Source organism: Mustela nivalis, assembly GCF_964662115.1.
Source record: "Mustela nivalis genome assembly, chromosome: 8".
Lineage (NCBI taxonomy): Eukaryota > Metazoa > Chordata > Mammalia > Carnivora > Mustelidae > Mustela > Mustela nivalis.
In genome coordinates this window covers 142,525,096-142,545,123 of record NC_139027.1, presented here as the reverse complement: position 1 = coordinate 142,545,123, position 20,028 = coordinate 142,525,096, and the positions used below count along the sequence as shown (strand labels likewise).

Below are 20,028 nucleotides of genomic sequence, written 5' to 3'. Positions count from 1 at the left end.
TCGCAGGTCTCAGAGCAGAACCCTGTGCAGCTGCTGTGCAAAATGGGGTGACAATTCTCAGAAAGTCAGAATTGCCAGATGGGCTGTTGCATTTGTGGGTGGGGATCCGGGTGGACACTTGTTTGGGAATGTTCACAGCAGCCTGGACGTGGAGGCCCCCAAAGGTCCATCAGCAGAGGAGTGGATAAGCACAGCGTGTGCACCGACAGCACAATGTGGTTCGGCCACAGCCCGGGTGCCCCCGAGGCTGCCGCTCATGGAAGGACAGCTCCTGTGCCAACCTCTGTGTGGTCCCAATTCGTATGCAGAAAATGGGACATGGGGTGGGTGGTGGGGGAGGGCAACAGTCCGTGTCTCATGGGGACAGAGTGTCTGTGGGGGGGATGATGAAAAGTCAGAAACCGTGCTGATCATACGGCCCCGTGCAGGTAGTGCCACTGGGTAAAACCGTTTAAAGTGGCTGAAATGGAAAACTTCATGTTCTGTATTTTTTTTACCATAATAGAAAATCTATAAACGTAAATTTAGTTTTTAAGAATGTTATGCTTTAGGGGTGCCTGGGTGGCTCAGTGGGTTAAAGCCTCTGCCTTCGGCTCAGGTCATGATCTCAGGGTCTCAGGTTCGAGCCCCGCATCGGGCTCTCTGCTCCACGGAGAGCCTGCCTCCCTCTCTCTCTGCCTGCCTCTCTGCCTACTTGTGATCTCTGTCAAATAAATAAAAAAGATCTTAAAAGAAAAAAAAAAGAATGTTATGCTTTAAAAAAAGAATTACGGAAACGTATCCATGCACAGACATGGGGAGAGCAGAGCACAGAGCTCCAGTGTTCCTCGGGCACGAGGGCGTGTTAGTGCCCCGTCCTGTGGCCCTCGGTGGGTGGTTTAAAGCCTTCCGCAGATCTCTCGGTTTCATTCTCAAGGGCATCTCTGAATGTTGACACGTGGTTAAACAGCCACGCCGCATCCAGACGCCCCGAAGGGCTTGCAGCCGTCTCTGTGCTGCCCACTCCCCTGAGTCAGGATCCAGAAGCTGTCCAGCCGAACGTTGGTTGGTGGTGCTCAACATCGCTGAGTACACGATGGCTTCCTCCTTTCCGCCCTGTCCTTTTTAAAAAGATTTTATTTATTTATTTGACAGACAGAGATCACAAGGAGGCAGAGAGGCAGGCAGAGAGAGAGGAGGAAGGAGGCTCCCCGCTGAGCAGAGAGCCCGATGCGGGGCTCGATCCCAGGACCCTGAGATCATGACCTGAGCTGAAGAGGCTTAACCCACTGAGCCACCCAGGCACCCTCCCCCCGCATCCTCTTTTGACTGAAGAGATGGAACCCCCGTGCCGTGGCCTTTCCCGCCTTGTACATTTCGCGTACCCCGATCTTTGTTTCCCAGAGGCTGAGGAGATCAGGCCATGTGCTTGCTCTCGCCTTTTGTGAGCTTGGGGCTGCCCGGCGCGCTCAGGAAACGGCCAGTCTGACCCTGCTGTGAAGCCCGGGACTTGTCTAAGTGCCTAGAGGCAGAGAGCAGGAGCAAGGGCCGCGGTGGACAGGGCTCTGCGGGAGCCCCAGCTTCCAGAGCCGACCCCTGATGCCAGCCCGCCGCTGGCATCACTCCCGCCGTGTGCCCGGGGTAGTGATGGGCCCGGTGTGTCTAGTGGTGATGGAAGTTCTGCAGGGAGACGGCAGTGATGCTGCAGGAAGCCGGCCCGGCAAACGCGCGCACACGCGTGAGAATGGTTAAGTAGCGTGCAGAGTTTACTGTGGTAGAAAACACAAGTGTAGGTGTTTGTTTTTAAGTAAAGAAGCCTTTTAATATGGATGGGTATTACAGGAATTATTGGAAAATTAATCGTAGGTGTAAATGTGACTCTTTGAGAAAAACGTTTGAATCCCTGTTTTCACCCCGCACACCCCTGACAAGAGGTGACGTGAGTTTGTGGATGACACGTTCCATCTTTTGAAGTAGTTTAGGTCATAATTTCAACCTTTGGTGTATTTTTAATTTTTTGTAATCTTATTTATTCATCTTAAGTAATCTCTACCCCCAGCGTGGGGCTTGAACTCACGACCCAGGATCCAAGAGCTGCCCACCGCCACTCGCTGAGCTGGACAGGCGTCCCCAGCCTTGTCTGTTTTGAGATAGTTTGAGTCCGTAAATTCACAGCATTAATGGTTCTTTCTCAATTTCAGGAATTTGAGAGTGTGTTTTGTGGTAAGACTGGCCGAAGGCTCAAGTTGACCAGACCGGACTCCTTGGCGGCCCGTCCTGCGCAGGAGAGCCTACAGAGCAGCCCGGCCATGGACGTCAAGTGACAGGAAGGGACCGCCAGTTCCGGCAGTGGCGGCGGCTGCCCGGGGCCCCCAGCGTCCGCGCGGCCCTGGAGCCCCGGCGATCTGGCTCTGGGGGACGTGAGTCCAGCTGAGGGGCCTCCGCGGGGACATCACAGCACGTTTTGTAGAGATGTTTGTCTAGAACGAAATCCTTAGCCTTTCGTGTCCTCTTACACCATTTGGGGATGAAGACATGTTGACAATTAGCAAGAAACTTTTCAATTATCCGCCTGATTCCATCATGTTTTCTTAACATGATAACTTCAAAAATTAACATCCTTTGTAATTTCCTTAGTCTTCCAAGGTGCACCGCTTTTTACTTATTTTATTTACATTTTAAATATGCCCACTTAGCGATTGGAACAAGTTAAATTGTTCTTGATTAGAAGTAGTTTGGAGATTTTACTCCCTTGTTTCTCTCTCCCCGTGCTGACTTCCGGTGACACGGGACCGTGTTCTGTGACGCGGTCCGTGTCCAGCCTTGTCGCTGGACATTTTCCAGAGACTCCCTTTGAAGCCACTTTTGCCCGTAAAGGAGATATTGTCACCGTGGATTCCTTCAATGCCCTCATTTTCATATTCAGAGTCATTACTTGGTGTGTAATAAACTAGTGTTTGGAACTGAGGTTTTCACACGAGTGGCTTTATTTATCACAACAGATAATAGTGGGTTTGCTCGCGGTACAGACTCCCCTTCAAGAAACATTTACTCGGAGACAGTTTGCACACGAAAGAAGCAGGTAAATCAGACCAGACCATGTAGAGGGGGTGCCGTACATGAAACCCTTTATTTGTTAGACTGGGGTCGCTTGGGTCCATCTGCCGTCTTAGGGGATTCGCTCTCAGTCCTCACACGAGTGTGGTGCGGACGGGCGGCCGTTCCAGGCCTCCGCGTGCATGTGCCCCGTCCCCCTCTCAGGGCTGGGGTCCAGCTGGCACACCTGGGCCTATGTCTGAGGTGCGCGGTGACCGCTGACGGGCAGTTGTAAATGCGCTAGGGACGGCTCCGGACAACAGGTCGACGAAGGACACTCTCAGGGACCAAGTGTCCGGTCGCTGCCGTTGAGAACACGAGGGGAGGCCAGGAGGGCCGTGAGGGCCGTCTGGATGCCATGTGTCGCCACCCCCCCGCCCCCAGAGCGCTGCGGCTCCTCGCGTCCTTCCGGGGCTCCCCGCTGGCGTCGGCACTGGCTTCTCGCTTCCTCCGGTTAGGTGTTAGGAACTTCTAGAACCTGACTTCTCCCCGCCGCCTCCCATCAGGGCTCCTTGGCAGGCTGAGGTGTCACAGATGCCGGGGGTCCCCTGAGCGCCGACAGCACCGCGGAGGCCAGGATCACCTGGAGGCCCGGGCTCGCCGTGGGCCCCGTCCCGGCCGTCTCTGCTGACGCCAGGCACACCCTGCGGTCCTGGAGACGCAGCAGGAAGGGGAGTGTCGACCTAAGCCTAGAACAGCCACTGAGCCTCCCGCCCCGCGCCCTTCTGTGTGGGGCTTATTCAAGACTGTGGGCGGCGGGGATGAGGGCAGAGGATGAGGCGGGGAGGAGGTGGGGCCCGGGGCCTGTCCCCAGTGCCTCGGCTCAGACCTCAGACCGGAGCAGGGCTCCCGGGGAGCCGAGGGAAGAGAGCCAAGCCGGGGGTGGGGCTGCAGGGCTGCCTGGTGAGTGGGGACAGGTGACAGTCGGCATGGCCTGCGCGGGAGCCCTGTGGGGCGCGTACCTTGGGGATGGGCCCCCTGGGTAGGTGGAGCAGGATAGGGCAGCTGGGGGTGGGGGGCACGGAGCCGGGGTGCGGCCTCAAGGGCCGGGGGAGGAGAGGCCTTCTGGGTGCTCAGGGAGGACTGGAACGTGGTCTCCGCCCGGCCCACGGTGTGGGGGCGCGTGGAAGGCTGTGCAAGGGGACTCAGGTGTCCTGAGGCTGGCCCGGGCTGCACCGCGGGGCCTGGGGGCTCCTCATTGGACACTAAACCCTCAGGATACACGTGGGCCAACTCGGAGGGAATTCTGGAATGTAACTGACCTCGACGCCAGCCTGCTCTCACCGAGCGGAAACTGACTGACTCTGTGTGACGAGACCCGCCCAGACCCGGTATCGCTCGGACGGGTCGGTCTGACGGTTCCTGACTGTTCCCGACCATCTGAGACGGCTTCACCCAGAGAAAGACATCGTGACACGCGTTCCCCACCCAGATGCAGCCCCGGGTCAAGTCCCAACGCCCTGGGAAAGCTGCCGGTGACCGGCACCCACCTTGCAGCCCCTGGTCCCCAGCCGGCCCGTCCAGTCCCGCGCCCGCCGCACCCTTGTCTCCTCTGTCTCCTGGGGCCCCTGTCGGAAAGCACCGGACGTGTGAGGACCCGGCTGGGGTTCGAGGAGGGACCCACCAGCGTGTCACCCGCCTTCTGACGGGCAGGGCTCCGCCTGGTGAGTGTTCTCCTGAAGTGAAAACACTCAGAGAAGCAACACGACCCCCGGGGAGAGAGGACGATGGAGGCCCGTTCGGAAGGGAGCTCGTAACAGGCCGAAAGGCCTTCAGATCCCGCTCGCGGCCTTCTGCTGGATGACAGCAGGGCCTCGCGCCCCGAGCCGGCACCGGAGACGCTCAGAGCCTGCAGCCGTCCTGCGGCCGCCCCACACCGTGGGACCGTGACCTCAGGACCGACGCCGCATCTGCGAAGATGTGTTTGTCTCCAGGGAGGAAACTGTTCAGCCTCGGAGTTTCTCGAATACAAGGGCAGCGGCCCTGCTCATTCTGGAAGGACTTGCAGTAAACTTTGTCTCACCAAGGAAGAAAGGAAATCACAGTTAAGTTTCTCTCAGAAACAGTTTTCTTATGCTGTTTCTTAGAAACAGAACTCCTGGATCAGTAAGCCGGCGCGGACCGGAATGCCGAGCTCTAAGTCCAGAACTGGGGCCGGGGACACGGTGCACACTCGGACAGGGGTGCGTGTTAAAGGCCGTTTTGGAAAAGCCCAGTGTCCACGAGTTCCCACTCGTGTCACCCACGAGGCCCGGTTCCATGGGCCAGAGCGTCCGCGGCTGCGGCTCGGCGGGGGCCGGGACAGACCCTGTCAGCAACGGGGCCCAGCCATGAGGCCATGCGGTTTCTGCACTGCACTTCCCAGCGCTTCCGAGGGAGTTCTGTGTGATTGGTGCTTTTTACCACAGGAGCGCTCGCGTGCGTCAGTTTTTCAGGGTCGGATGCGGTTAAGGGTGATCGAGCTCCCGCTGTTCGTCCCTCACATTTTGTCTGCCCCCGCCCCCGACCGCTGTTCGGAGGGTGTCCGTGGGGCCCGCGGCATGAAGAAGGGGTTAACCGGGCCGCACAGAGGACGGCGCGGCCCACTCACCTCTGGGCCCCGGGTCTCCCAGCTCTCCGGTGGGACCACGGTATCCAGGGGGCCCTCGGGCACCGGGGTGGCCGATGGAGCCCGGGGGTCCTGGGGGACCTGGGGGCCCCGCTGGACCAGGCCGGCCTGCAGATCCGGGCGCTAAAGGCTTCCTCAGGTGGGCGGCTAACTGTGCGATTTGTTCTTTTGGAAAAACAAAGATGCAGGCGCTTACTCGAGGAGGATCAGCAAAGGCCGCCCCCGAGGCAGAAAAGATCGAGGCACCTAACTCTCTTCGGGGCGCAGCCCTGATACTGCTCCCTTTCCCGCGTGCCCAGGAGGAGATGCTCATTTTGGGGGGACTCCTTACAAATCCTGGGGCGCAAAGTGGCCAAGAGCTGGCCGCATCGTCTGTGAAGGCTGGAAGGCGCAGGTCTCCGTCCCTGCTGACGGCGACCCAGACATCTAGACCCGCCCCCTGTGCCCCCGCCTGTGCTGAAGCCGGGGGAGGGAGCCCCCGCCGGGCGCAGATGGAGACTAGCCACCCCCCAGGGAGGGGAGAGGTGGAGGAGGCCGGGGTGCGCAGGGGTGGAGGGCACTCACCACCGAGCATCCCTCCGCACAGCTCCCGGATGTGCTGTTCGCTGGCTTCTCGCCCCTGAAATTCACCCCGTCAGTGCGGCAGCAGATGGGGGCAGCCGGCTCCCTTAGACGGCTCCCTTAGACGCGGCCCCCCACCCCACATCGGTCTCGGAAAAGTGACCAAGGCCGGCCAACACCACCCTCAACAGAGGGAAAGACGTACCGGGACTCCGGGCTTCCCGGTGATGCCAGGCAGGCCTTGTACTCCTGGGAAGCCCACGGGGCCGGGCGGGCCTGGGAGGCCCTCGACGCCTCTGGTGCCGTTGGGACCCTGGATGCCCTTTGGGCCCAGCTCCCCTCGATTGCCGGACTAGAGGAAACCGGACAAGGCAGGTCGGAGTGCGCAGCGGCCAGCAGCTGCCGCTCCACCGCCGCAGGCCGGTCCAGCATCTCCTTTGGACTTTGTTGCTGGAACAGCTGGCGGCCACTTACCTCTCCTTTGGGTCCGACCGCACCACCGGGACCCTGCAAGAGAGCAGTTGTCCATTGCACTGTTAGCCGGCGGGCACTCGCTTCCCAAGGGCAGGGCTGGTGCGGGGGGGACAGGGGGCAGGTGGGGAACCGCCAAGAAACCACCCTCGGGGCTGCCTCAGGACGTGAAGCGGCGACTTCCTTTCACCATCCTGAGTAGTTCTTCTCTCGCTGGGACTGTGTTCTCCGCACGGACGATTTTGTGACTTATTTTCCTAACGAGTGTTTTCAGTAGCCGCTCGGCGTGTCTCGTTACACGCGTTTACTTTGTTCCCCGTGTCCATCGCCAACTCGCTCTAGCAACGGACGTCTGGACCTCTCTGTGCCTACAGTCCCCTTCTCCAACCGCGTCCTCTGGAAGCTTCCCAGCTGCACGTGCGGAGGGCCGTGGTCCCCCACTGAGGGGATCCCAGCCGGCAGGCACGGCTGCCCCCATCAGGTTGACAGGGCTGGGAGCCAGGGCGGGGGGCCAGGGCGGGGGGCCAAGGCCGGGGTGCAGCTGGTCAGAGTTGTCCAGGAATTCCGCAGAAGGACCCGTGCGTGCGCGCGCACATGCAGCCGAGCTTGTCCTGGCTACAGCCATGGGGCCCGCAGCCTCAGGGTCCCTGGGGCTCCCCGCGCTGCCCGGAGCTGCGGACGGCACCCCCACCCCGCAAATGGGACTGATTTATTCTCAGCTGTTGACAAAAGCGAGGCCGATTTAATCCCACTCACCAGCTCTCCTTTGTCCCCAGGAAAGCCATCGGAACCTGCGACGCCCTGAAACCACACGCCCCAAGGTCAGAGAGCGGCTTTCCAAGCTCGGGCGCCAGTCCCCAAGCCCTAGGCCCAGGGTGGGGATGCCGGCTGACTGCAGAGACCAGCAGGACACACGGACCCTCTCTTGCCAAGCAGCATCTCAGGGGGTTGTGGCTTACTCTAGGCCCTCAACCACTACGAAGAGGGCCAGGAGCCCCCAGAGGTCACAGGCCCGGCCCCTGAGCCTTTCCTGAGAGAGTGCGCCTTCTGCAGACAGTCCTGGGGCCCAGACTCCACTGCCCCCGACAAGGCCCATTCCCAGAAGGTCAGCGGGAGCACCCCCTCGCTGGGAGCTGGGGCTCGCTGTCCAGAGCGGTCCCCGCTGCTCAGAAGGCACGAGAGAGAGCAGGTAATGGAGGAGGGAGGGAAAAAGAAGGGACCTGACCCCTGGGCGTCCACTCACCTGGTCTCCCTTAGGGCCGGCGGCTCCTCCTGGGCCCTGGCACAGAGAAGGTCAGTGTTAGAGGGAGCTCGGGGATCCCTGAGGCGGCCCCTCCAAGCTGCGTAGCACGGCGGGGCTGGGAAAGCAGGCCCTCCCCGGGCGCGTTCCCTGTCCGTGGCACTGTTCTGTGCATGCCCGTCTCTGGAATCTTCCGGAAAAACGGTCTTGGGGGCCCCGGAGCATCGCATCCACGGTGCTGTGACTGTGTCCCAGGCCTCAAATCTGGCGTCGCTCCCGGTACTGTGGGCCGTGCGCGGGTCATTGCCCACACGGAGCTGCCGCGTCACAGCGCCCAGAGCTCGTGTTCCTCACCTTCCCAGAGGACCCGGAGACGAGGGACGGGTCTGGAGGAACTGCCAGGATTGCTCACAAAACATGGAAATAACACCTGCCCATCTGCTCCAACAGCAGCAGAGTGAGAACTTGCCCGAGGGGCAGAGACGGGCCGCCCCGACCACAGTGGAGGCCACGTGCAGCGAGGGGCGGGAAGATTCAGGCAAAGCCGGTGGGCACAGCCCCCGGGGAGGCCCCGGCCCGGTTCGCGAGCCCCAGACGCCTGGGATTTCCTGCCTGGAGGCTGATGAAGGGCCCCCGGTCCGGCCACAGGCCCGTGGTTTCCGGGCCCCCTGCCCCTGCCTCCCCCTGCAGCTCCTCGGCCTCCCGCCTGCGGTGAAGTCTGGCGGCCAGCCGGCCATCGTGGGACCTGAGCACACATCTGAGGAGGGCTCCAGGCTGCCCTGACCATCCCCAGACGACAGGGACCCTACAGCAAACGTCCCGACGGGCACAGGGCGCCCAGGACGGTCAGAAGCAGTGAGGCCTAACGGTGCCTAGAGCCGGGGCTTCGCTTATCTAAAGTGCATCAAGCAATCCTCGAAAACCCAAAACATGAAGCCCTGGGCCTCCCCTGGGTTCCACGGGGGCCCGCCAGCAGCGGGCAGGTGCACCGCGTGGGTCCTCGGATGGAGAATGGGGGCGGGGACCCCCCAACAGGGAACGGCCACTCACCCGGTCCCCGGTGCCACCTCGAAGGCCCTGGGGGCCCGGCAGGCCAGGGTCTCCCATGCTGCCCTTCTGGCCCTACAGACAAGGACCAGCCTGTCAGCACCCACAGGGGAGCCTGGCGGGGACACCGCCCCCCACCCCCCTGCCCAGCAGGCCCCCCTGGGCTCACTGGGCATAAAGCCTGGCCCCAAACCTCACCCACCTGGAAGCCTCGGATACCAGGGGCTCCAGGAGGGCCTTGTGGGCCCAGAGCGCCCTGAAAGAGAAAGGGAAGGAGTGAGTTCTGCTCTGCTTGCCCCGGGGACGCTGGCCGTCGGGCCCGGAGGCTGCGGACAGACGTGGGAGCCCTGGTGGGGGGGGCAGTTGGGGTTGGAGAGCTCGGCCTTCCCCTCAGCTGCCACGCCTCAGTCTTGGGACCCAGGTACCCACAACCAGGGCTGTGGGGCCGGCGTCCTCATGATCCCTCTGTCCGTCTATGGAGGCGAGGGCGGCATCTTGTGGAGCCGAGACCAGGCCGCTGACCTAGGCCAGGTGTGGCGACTTAGTCCCTCGGCACAGAGGTCTCCAGCTGGGCTTGGCCCTCACTGTCTTTCGGCTTTCACGGGGTCAGCCCACGGGTGCACCCAGAAGGCCTCCCAGCCTGCACAGAAACCTGGTCGCGTGGTGATGCCGCGGCACCCTTCCCCTGGGCCACCCTGCGTCCCTCACTCACCGCCGAGCCCCTGTGGCCAGCTTCCCCACGCTCCCCGGGCACGCCAACGTCTCCCTGCACAAGGAGAAGCGGAGCGCTGTGTCGGCGGAATCCGTGGACTTGGGGGGTGGGGGACAGGTGGGGAAGGGGTGGGGCGGGGTGGGGAAGGTGGGAGGACTTACCGGGATGCCGGGCTCTCCTGAGGGGCCGGCCTCTCCCAGCTCGCCAGCTCGGCCCTGCACAGGACGCGAGAGCCCTGAGTGCCCACACGGCCCCTCCGGCCCGGCCCGGCGCTGCCCCCGCCCACCCACCAGGACAAAGAAGCCACATACCTGTTCTCCCTTCTCGCCCTTGGACCCTGCTCGTCCCGGGAGGCCCTGCACGAGTCAGACGTCAGGGCTGCGGAACCCGCAGCAGAGCACCCCAAAGAGGGCCGGTTCCCCTGCACAAGCCCCGGCTTGGGGACCCAGGGGCGTGGACCCCCATCTCAGGAACACCGAAGGAAGCCCGAGCTCTCACCGGCAGCCCGTTGGGACCCTTCTCTCCTGGGGCGCCACTGCGACCAGACTCTCCCTGCGGGAGATCAGGGACCGGCTGCTGAGGCCCGGGAAGCCGAATCCCGCAGATCCCCCGCCCCGCAGGCCACCGGCCCGACACCAACCTTCTCACCGTCGAGTCCCGGCACACCGTCGCGGCCGTCCTTGCCCGGCACACCCTGGGGACGGGGGACGGGGTGAGGCCTGCTCTGCCCCTCGTTCCCCGCCTCCCCGGTCCCCGCACTGGGTCAGCAGACCCCAGGCCGCCCCACCCCACGCGGTGACCTGGGCAGCCCTCCGACTGCAGCCGAGGGCAGCTGGTGCATGGCAAGGGGCCAAGGGCAGTGTGAAGGGTCCCACACGCTGCCACCCACATCCCCGCAGGGACACTCCCCCATGGCCTGGCTCACAGGTGATGGAACAGGCTTGGGAGCCAGGAGGAGAGCACCCCGACCCCCTCGCGGCCTCCCTCCGTCCTGCTTTCCCCGAGAAGGAGGCCGGAGGAGCGTGCGGGGGGCCTGTGCTCGCGGGCGGGGTCAGGAGGGGACGGGAGGGGTTCAGGCCTGGGCTGAGCGCGCGCAAACCCTCAGAACCCTCCTGGCTCCAGGCCAGGACGGCACAGGGCACACAAAGACCCTCCACCTGGCCCCCGTGCCACGGAGACACCGGGGGTGCCCTGCCGTCGGAGAGGGATTCTCCAGGGGATGGGTGGGCCGGTCGGGCAGCCACGCCGTGCTCCGCGCAGGGACCCAGCCTCCGCCCAGCGCCAGGGTGGCCGTGCGTACTCACCGGCTCTCCACCCGGGCCTGCTACCCCGGGGACGCCTTTGGGACCAGGCCTGCCCTAAAAGACACACAATTGGCAACATTTTGGGGGGAGCCTGAGAAAGCACCTCCCGGGTGCCGCCCCTCAATCCCAGGCAGCCTCGCGTCGGGGACAGTGGACTCCGGGGCCTGCGTGCTCAGGGCTGGGGACGGCCCTGCTGGCCCAGCCCGACAGCAGGGGAAAGGCCTGCGGATCCAGGACCCAGCCTCGCATCCCATGCTCACGTCGGCCGCCAGACACGAGCTCCTTAGAGCCCCCTGGAGAACTGCCCGGACCCCGTGGGCCGGTGCTATCCAGGGACGCACCACCCCCAGGAAAGGGCAAGCCCCGCCCCAGCACGTGTCATCTGGGCGTGTCCCCCCCCCCCCCCCCCCCCCCGCCCCAGCCCAGATCAGGGTGTTTGGAGGAAGGAGCAGGAGAAGCCAGATTCTCTCACTTACAAGGTCACCCTTGGGGCCGCGGAAACCCTCAGGGCCCCTCTCGCCTCTGTCACCCTGAAACGACAGGGGGCGAGGGGGGTGGGGGAACAGAAAGTTAACAACTCGAGCAGGTTGGAGAGCCGCCCTGCGGGGAGACTGACCGGGCCGGGCCCCAGAAGTGTTTAGAAGAGCAGGACCGATGCTGCCAAGGACCACGGGGGCCAGAGGGGCCAACCGCACCCCGTGAGTGTCCAGACAGAAGGATACCAGCTCTTGCAGCACACTCGACGCCCCCCCCGGTGTGCCCACTGCCACCTGCTCAGGTGTGCCCAGGGCTATGGGCCCATGAGAGGACTCGGTCCTGGAGAGGACTCAGTCCTGGGGAGGGCCAGCCCAGCGCGGCCCAGTGGGACTGGGGGAGGCACCGGCATGCGGAGGAGGAGGAGAGGGACCGAAAGCCTTGGCTGCTCTCCACCCCGGATGCACACATACCACTCTCCCCGGGGCTCCTGGGATCCCTGGCGGCCCTCGGAATCCAATGGGACCCTGTGAGGGAGTGCGGGGGTATCTGGTATCTGGGCCTCTTGTCTGGAGCCTGGCCAGCGTCCCTCCGAGGCCCTGGCTCCATCCAGAAAGATCTCGGCTCCAGCAGCCCCAACCAGACAGCCCCCAGCAGGCCCCTCCTCACTGGCCACCCAGAGGCCCAACCCGCTTCCCCCCCATCTTCCAGGGCCTCCCCCCCAGCCCCTCCCCTCCTGAAGGTGGCCTCCCACAACAGCCTGGGCTGATCTGAGATGGCCAGACTTACCCGATCCCCTGGGGGTCCGGCCGGCCCTGGCAGGCCCCGAAGTCCCCGAGGTCCCTGTGGGGAGAGAGCTGGGAAGGCAGGGCTTGGGCCAGCAGCCTCTGCCCCCACCCCAAGACTGCATACCCCCTGGGCGCCACTGAGGGCCCTATAGTCTTCCCTAGGAGCACCTGACCTCAGGCCAGGCCCTGGAGGGGCTGGGCAAGGTGGTGGAGGAGGGGGCCACAGGCGAAGGGGGGGGTGCAGGGCCACAGGCCCTGGAAGGGGGACAGGGGAGGGGGAGGGGGCCACAGGTCGGGGGAGGGGGCCTGGGACTTGCAGCCTGGCAGACGCAGGACCCTGGCCAGTTCCCTGCACAGGGACCTGGCGGACCGTCCCCTGCAGCCCTAGGCAGTCCAAGGGGCTCCGATCCCACCTCCTCTCCCCTGTCCAGCTCCTCCCCCTCCTCACCTGCTGCCCCACAGGGCCTGGGACGCCAGCAGGCCCAGGGGGGCCAGGATCGCCCTGCAGCGGAGACAAAGGGGTACGAGCAGGATCAGCCCAGGCTCCTGCAGCACCTCTCCGAGCCCATTGCCCACCCCCAAGCCCATGCTGTTGGGGCCATCGCCCCACTCACAGCCTCCTGAGGCTCCTGACCCTCTGCCAGAGAGGCCCCCAGGCTTTCCCAGACGCCCCTGCCCGGCTGGCGTGGGCCCTTCTGCCGCCCATGCAGTGGCCTCTCTGGCTAGAGATGCTGCCAGCCTCCCTGGAGCCACGGGAGCGGCCGCAGGGGCAGGGCAGGAGCCTGCAGGAGACACTTCTCCATCCACCTGGGGGAGGGGGCGCCTGAGCTCAGGGAACCACGTGAGATGGGGCAGGCAGGGATGTGTCCCGGGACCCTGGCCCAGCTCGCCTGGCTCTGACCAGCTGGGCCGTACACGGTGCACCCCAGATGCAGCCAGCACTCTCTCCTCGCCCCCACCATGCCTGGGGCCCCGCCCAGACCCCAGCCCCGGCCGAGCACCCTCCCTCCCTCCGGCCGCCCCCAGGGCCGTCATTCACCTTCTCGCCGTCCTTGCCGACCTCTCCTTGCTCCCCTTTGTAGCCGGGGGGTCCCTGAAAGCCAGCGGTGGGCGGCAAGTCACAGCCCACCCCCAGTGGCCCCGAACAGGGCCTGCATGGCCGCCAGCCCAGGTGGGCAAACCCTGGTGAAGAGGGGCAGGGCTTCCCAGTCCTGGTGGCCACGCCAGTGCCCACCGGTTACCACTGGGGAACGGGGGGTGCGGACAGAGCGAGGCCCCCAGGCTGGGCCGGAAGTCGGCCTCCTCCTCTTCTGGAAGGACTGGCAGACTTTCTGGACCCTTGTGTCCCCCCAAGTCCCCTTGGGATCTCAAGGCCCACACTGGACCAGGCTGCCTCCTCCTGTGGGGCATGGAAGGGGCTCAGTCACCCTGCGGCCGCTGCTCACCTTGAACCCCGGCATTCCTGGGGGGCCGGGGGGGCCAGGAGGGCAGATGGCTGGGCACTGTTGGAAGACAGAGCAGTCAGAGCCCTGGTCCACACAGCCCTGGACCTGACCAAGGTCAGCGCCCAGGGGCCCTCAGAGGGGCTTTTCCACCAAGCAAAAGGGACCACAGGCCACACCAGGGCCTCCTGGGACCGCAGACAGGGTCTCATTTAGTGTGGGTGCGGGGTGCAGGGAGGCCTGCCGGGAGCCGGCCCTGGGCGGCCTGGCCCCTCGCGGCCTCCTGCTCAGAGCCGCACCCCCTTTCTTAGCGGACATCCAGCTACAGTGGCTACCGGCTTCACAGAGGGGCCTGAGTCCTGTGCTCCCTGCAGGCAACTTCAGGCCGGGCTTCTCCTCCGTGCACAGGTGTCCTGCAGGCGCACATGGGATGTCCACACCCAGGGGTATGGTGAAGCCCCGGGATGGCATTTTCTCGATCATTCCACAGCTGATCCGGCACAGACCCGGTGCCATCCATCTCTGCCCTTGCTGCTCCTGCCGGGCCCTCCCTCTGGGACACCAGCTGGTCAAGCCCTCTGGACCCAAGGTGGGGCAGCTTCCTTCAGGAGCCCAAGACCTCTGCACGCCAGCCAGACGCTGAACCATCCACCAACAGCCATGCGCCGTGGAGAAGGACCCGGGGCCACCCCGGACGTGCTTCTCTGTTTCTGGGAGTGACACACCTCCGAGACGGAGAGAAAAGGGAGTCCCAGGCACTAGCCCAGAGCCTTCTGTGCTGGGGACACCCTGTGTCCGTGCCAGCCGGGGTGGGAGACACTGGCCACATGTGGCTGGGCACTCCGGATGTGGCCGCACCACGGAGGCCCAGGCCCATTTACAATCCCTTCTCTCTCAGCCCAGATTCGTGCGGCCAGGGTGCAGGGAGGCTGTGCCCAGAGCCAGCACCGCCTGCACAGCCTGCACCCCCGCCCTCCTGTGGGTGGGGAACAGGCCACTCTCCGCATGGGTCCCCAAGGCACCCCAGCCCCCTTCAGAAATGGCTGTGAACGCCTACCTGAAGGTCGGTGGCGCCTTCAGGGAGGACCCCCGGGTGACCCTGGAACACAAAGACAGCTGACTTTGAAGCTGCCCCCCACTCCCAGTCCCTATAGCCCTGCCAGGGGGCTCAGGCCCTGCCTCTCCCACAGTGGCCAGTGCTGGGCACTCACAAGGACAGATACCAGCTGCCTTTGGGGCGGAATGGTCACCAGACCCGAGCCCTGCCCATCCCCACGTCAGCTGACCCAGCCACCGCAGCCCTGGGCTTCACGCACATCCAGAGAGTGGACCAGAGTTACAGGGCATGGATTTGGGGGCAGGAGAGTCAAGCCCACTGTGCCTGGCACTTCCCCCAAGAAGCTCTGGGGCCCCTGCCCCATACTTACGGGGGGTCCTGGAGGTCCTGGGGGGCCAGGGAGGCCGGGTAGTCCAGAGGGTCCCTGGGGGTATGGGGTATGACGTCAGGTGGAGCAGAACCAGCCCCCGCCGGCAGGGAGGTGACCAGCTACTTCCAGAGAGAAGCCTCCCTCCCCTGTGCCCTGACCGGGACGCCCCCACTCTGCCAGCCTCCCCCCACCCTGGCCTGGTGCTGGTGTCCAAGGTGCGTCCCAAGGCCCAGTCTCTCCTTGTCCCTGAAGGTCAATCAGGGCTTCTATCAGGCCACAGAGAAAAGAAAAGTGGGGGGAGAGCGGGGGGGGGGAGGGAAGGGCAGGAGAAAGGGGGCGAAGCCCTTGGTTGTTGACAGGCAGGGCCCCTGCTCTGAGCAATGGGGCAAGGTCAGAGGCAGCCACTCACCGGGGGGCCCCGGAGACCCATCCCACCTGGGACGCCGCTCTCTCCTGCTTCTCCCTGGGGCGGGGGGGAGGGAGAGAGACACGGGGGTCTGCACCCGCAGAGCTCTGAGGACCCCACACAGTGCTGGTCTGCCCCCTCGGAACAGGAACCCAGGCAGCTGCCCCTAAGGAGGACCAGAGCCACAGCCCTGGTTTGGGACCTGGCAGCCAGCTTAGCCCTGTGCGCTGCTGGCCTGCTGGGGGCTGGGGTGCAAGGGCGGTCAGTACTCACCGGGGGTCCGGGGAGGCCTTTGCCCTGCAATGCCAAGCACTGAGTCAGAACTCGCCAGGGACTGGACGGCTTTGCCTGCCAACCCACCTCTTCCCCTAAGACTGGTGGGGTGCAGGGAGCAAGCCCTCAGGGGGTGACCCTCCCTGGGGGAGAGAGGGCATGGTCCAGGGACAAGAGAGCTGGACACTGCCTCCCAGGGCTCCCGGAGGGCCCCCTCACGCTGGTCAGTCCTGCTGCAGGGGAAGCGATACTTACCCCCAGCCCGGGAGGCCCTGGGGGTCCCAGACTTCCCTATAGAAGGAAACCAGGGTGTCAGGAGCAGGCTGGGCCCAGGCTCCCAGGTCTCCGAGAGCACAGCTGTTCCCCTCCCCCACTCTGAAAGGGGTCTCCATTTTACGGAAGACTGAGGCCTAGGGGGAACCCCGGATGCCCCAGGGGCCCGGGACAGGTCTTTGTCAACAATCCTGCTGAGAAAAGTCCAGACTCTGTTGGAAGTGGACACAGAAAGCAGCACAGGTAGGCCAGGCCAACAAGAAGGCCCAGCCCCAGGGCTCCCGGAGCCCCCACTGGAGGGCCCCATGCCCGGTTCTGGTTGCCAAGGAAGCCCGGGGACCCCGGAGAGCCAGTGCCTCCTGCTCCTCTGCGTCCAGAAGACACGGTCCTGGCAGTGGAGACCCCCTCCCTACCCATGTCCCTGCCCCCCTGGGCTCCCTCCGGAAAGCTGAGCCCCTACCGCCCCTCTTCCCAGGAAGCAGAGGCCGGGAAGGCTGGGTCATCCCCGCTCCCGAACCCGGTATGAACCTGAGGACAACCGTGACCAGAGGCCAGTGTGGGGCTTGGTGGGCTGGCTCCTCACCACCCTGTGCCCACTTCTGCACCCTCTGCCTCCCTCCAGACACGGGGCCCAGCGGCACCGCAAACCGGGGGCTTCCCCCGCCCCCTCCAGTGGAACCCACACTCTGGCAGCAGCACTGACCCGCTCTCCAGGCGCGCCCTTGGGGCCGGGCGGTCCATCCTGGCCGGTCAGGCCCTGCGGAAAGAGGCAGAGGGAGGGCTCGAGGGGCCACACGGGGAAGACAGGCCCCACAGAGCACGCTTTCCCAACTAAAATGGGTCCAGAGGCTGACAAAGGCCTAGCTGTGGCCCCTTGGCCTCCGGCCCGCCTGCCGTCCACCTGGAGGGCGAGCAGCTGGGGGGCCCACTTGTCTGGGAGCCCCTGCTCCGGTCCCTACAAAGCCCAGCCTGGGGCTCCGAGGAGGAGGCCCGTCTGCTCCCGGACCAGCAGGAGCACTTTCCCCTCCGTCGTGGCGCGGCTGGGTCTCCGCCAGCCGTTCCCGCCGGCGCTGAAGGGTCTGGGCTGAAGGCCAGCGGAGCCCTGCTGGGGGACCTCCGGAGACCCGCGGGGACAGGGCAGGCACAGCTGGAGGACAGCAATTAAACTCGGCCCCCGGATCAAACCCCTCCAAGTCCAGGCCCGGGGCAGGGGCAGCGCAGAAGGGGGCTCTCGGGAGGGGAGCGGGCGGGGGGAGGGGCAGGCACACTCACGTCCACGCCAGGCAGTCCCGGCAGCCCAGCCTCTCCCGGCTTCCCCGGCTTCCCTGGGGCCCCTTTCGGTCCCTGGAGGAAGGGGGCGGGGTGGGGGGCGAGCAGAGGCGTGAGAGCAGGTCCCGCCCAGACCCGTGGCCTTCACCAATGAGAGAAGCGCCTTCCAGCTGGGGCCCCGCCCAGCAGTAGAGATTGGCTCCCGTCCCCCAGAGGCCCGCCCCGCCTGCGCTCCTGCGACCCCCTCGCGGGCCCCCGCCCACGGCCCTCCCCAGCTGCCCCCACTCCCCCCAGTCACACCGGCAGCACATTCACCAGGATGCTGTGTTGGCCAGCTGCTTTGGCCGCCCCAGCGAAGGGCCAGTGGGTCCCTCTGTGGGACCGCCCGTGTGCCCCCGGACCCTCAGCATCCAAGCCTGAACAGCTCCGGGGAAGCTCGCTGTGGGACCTGGCCTGCCTGGCCAAGGACAGCTTCCAAGCGGGTCCAAGCCGAACCCTCTACCCAGAGACCCGCTGAATCCCACACACCCCCTCCCACCCGCTTCCTGGCCAGACCTCTGCTCTGAGCCCTTGGAGCCCCCCGCACCCCACCTCCCCGCAGCAGGTAACCAGGGCCAGGGGTGGCGGAAGGGATGTCAATGACCCCTCTGTTCTAGGTCCACCCCTCCCCTCACCGGAGCTGGACACTCACCGGGGACCCAGGCAGACCCGGAGGCCCAACTTCTCCCTGCACAAGGGAAGACACCCGCATGTGAGCAGTGTCTCCTGATAACCCGGGCCTAGAAGGCCCCTGGAGATGACACGGGAGCATCCCCACCTCATGCACATCTGGGGGGCACTTCCCCTCTGGGGTCAGGCTAGACGTGGGGGCTGGGGAGGCAGAGATGGACCCTGGGGACGCCGCCCCTACAGGCCCACAGACCTTTGAGCAGGGTTCTGAGGGCAGAGGGAACGGGTCCCGCAGCCCCCCACCAGCACCCACCAGCCTGAGAAGCTTCGGAAGGTGGGCTGTGGGCACTGAGAGGCCTCCTGCTCCTGCCTGATGTAGGGTGGCAGTCCCCCAAGACTCTCAGAGGCTCAAGGCGGCCCCCCAGCCCCCAGCCCCCTCCCACCCACGACCAGCCGACGCTCTGCAACGTTTTTAAGGGGAGCCCTCCCCGGAAGGAAAGACTCAACTTGACTCCCATCAGCCTGGGAGTCTTATGGGGGGCCGGGGCCCAGCCCCCATGGGAGGGGCGTGGGGGCCAGCCATGAGCTGTCCCAGCCCTCCCTGCCTCCACCCTGCAGGGCTGTTGCTGAGCGCCCTATGGGTCCAGGTCGGCCAGGGCGGGGGTGGGTAGGAGACTTGGGGCCATCCAGGGCCTGGGGGACCCAGAGAGGCTGAGGCCCAGTTGCGGGGGTGCTCCCGCAGTACATTACAGGTGAGGAGAGGCCTGGAGCAGGCCCCTACCTTTCATGGAGGTGGCTGGATTGGGGGTTCAGCCCAGATAGTCCTGGGACACCCACGGAGGACTCCGTCTCGGGGGCAGAGCCAGCTCCCACGCCCAGCCCCTTCCGGAGCTGGCTCCCGCCCCTAGCGGCCTCCAAGACCCACCCAGAGGGACAGGCCCTGCACCTCCACTGCCATGGCCCCTCTGGGGACCCGGAGACACACACCTCAATACCCACAGTTCCAGTGCAGAGTCTACGTGCAGCACCCCTCCCTGCTCTGGGGACACAATCCCGGTGGGGCGAACCCTGAGCAGGAACCACCCACACCCCTTCCCCACTTTGTCCCTGCCCTGGGAAGTGGGGCTTGGTATTGTCCCCATCAGGTCTGGGGGCTCAGGGAAGTTGGGGCTGGACTAGAACCCCACGGAACCCTCCCCGCCCCTCCCTCTCCCAACTCACATCAATGCCATCTTTGCCTGGCTTTCCAGGTGGCCCTTGGGGGCCAGGGGGTCCTTGAGGTCCCACTTTCTGAAACGCAGAAACGTCGTTATGCAGCTGTGTCCTCCCCCGTCTCCCGTGGTGCAGGTCCCACTGGCCAGCCCCGGGTCAGCCCAACAAGAGTGTCCCCTCTTCCTGGGTCAGGAGCGGCGCTGGGGCCTGGCTCCGGGGGGCCCCCGACCCAAGCCTGCCTTGGAGACCCCCCAAAGCCTCAGGCCGGCAGGATCTGTGGCCTTCATCTTCAGGCCAGGAGGGGCTGGCCACTGCCCCACGGGAGCCTCAGGGAACAAAGGCGACATTGTGCCTCTCTGGTGGCGGTGGCTGACCCGGCCAGGCGAGGACAAGGCACCGTCCTGGGCTCGTTCCTGAGGTGTCTCGGTGTCCATGGGGGTGAGGGCGGCCATGGGCTTCAGGTCCGGGTCTCCAAGGGTCCTTGAGTTCCAGGCTCACTCGCTGGCCCACGGTGGTCCCAGGGCCGGACCGCTCGATGCCCCATCTCAGAGCCCCAGCCTCCCCCCCCCCCCCGGGGCCGCCCATCTCCAGTGCGAGCCTGGCGCACCTCTCCGGCCCGCGCTCACCTGTGCCTCGCTCCCGGTGGCGGCCAGGAGCTGGCCCAGCAGGAGCAGGACCAGCGTGGCGGCTCCGGCCATGGCTGTGCTCGCGCTCTGAGCGGCGCTGGCGGTGGCGGCAGGGGCTCAGAGCGGCGGGCGGGGCGGGCAGCGGGCCGGA

General features: G+C 65.2%; 2 protein-coding genes across 4 annotated transcripts in view; one reads left to right on the top strand and one right to left on the bottom strand.

Moving 5' to 3' along the window:
• Positions 1–2,946, top strand: part of TCFL5 (transcription factor like 5) — a 14,018-nt gene extending 11,072 nt beyond the window's left edge. For both annotated transcript variants that reach the window (XM_082743750.1, XM_082743749.1), the window contains exon 6: positions 2,181–2,946. In XM_082743750.1, coding sequence (XP_082599876.1) covers positions 2,181–2,303 — 123 coding nt within the window. In that variant the 3' untranslated portion in view covers positions 2,304–2,946. The remainder of the gene's footprint in view (positions 1–2,180) is intronic.
• On the bottom strand, positions 2,944–20,028 carry COL9A3 (collagen type IX alpha 3 chain). 2 transcript variants are annotated; one of them, XM_082743744.1, is made up of 32 exons: positions 19,878–20,028; positions 19,261–19,329; positions 18,062–18,097; positions 17,374–17,445; positions 16,805–16,858; positions 16,084–16,119; positions 15,829–15,852; positions 15,559–15,612; positions 15,150–15,203; positions 14,780–14,821; positions 13,726–13,782; positions 13,320–13,373; positions 12,729–12,782; positions 12,282–12,335; positions 11,966–12,019; positions 11,495–11,548; positions 11,019–11,072; positions 10,355–10,408; positions 10,213–10,266; positions 10,026–10,070; positions 9,876–9,929; positions 9,715–9,768; positions 9,205–9,258; positions 9,006–9,077; positions 7,959–7,994; positions 7,472–7,516; positions 6,719–6,751; positions 6,450–6,596; positions 6,248–6,302; positions 5,666–5,848; positions 4,566–4,643; positions 2,944–3,727 (listed from the first exon to the last, which is right to left on the bottom strand). In XM_082743744.1, the coding sequence occupies exons 1-32, from the start codon at positions 19,947–19,949 to the stop codon at positions 3,537–3,539; spliced, it is 2,049 nt and encodes a 682-aa protein (XP_082599870.1). In that variant the 5' UTR covers positions 19,950–20,028; the 3' UTR covers positions 2,944–3,536. The 2 variants fall into 2 exon arrangements, with proteins under 2 accessions (XP_082599870.1, XP_082599871.1); XM_082743745.1 differs by lacking the exons at positions 2,944–3,727; positions 4,566–4,643 and adding an exon at positions 5,232–5,456.

Coding starts and splice junctions, on each gene's coding strand:
- COL9A3 (XM_082743744.1), bottom strand. CDS start 19,949: ATGGCCGGAGCCGCCACGCTGGTCCTGCTCCTGCTGGGCCAGCTCCTG. Junction 12,783..13,319: donor TCGGCAAGGACGGCGAGAAG/GTGAATGACGGC, acceptor TCTCCGCTGCAG/GGCGATCCTGGCCCCCCTGG. Junction 7,995..9,005: donor GAGGTGGCACCGGGGACCGG/GTGAGTGGCCGT, acceptor TCTCTGTGCCAG/GGCCCAGGAGGAGCCGCCGG.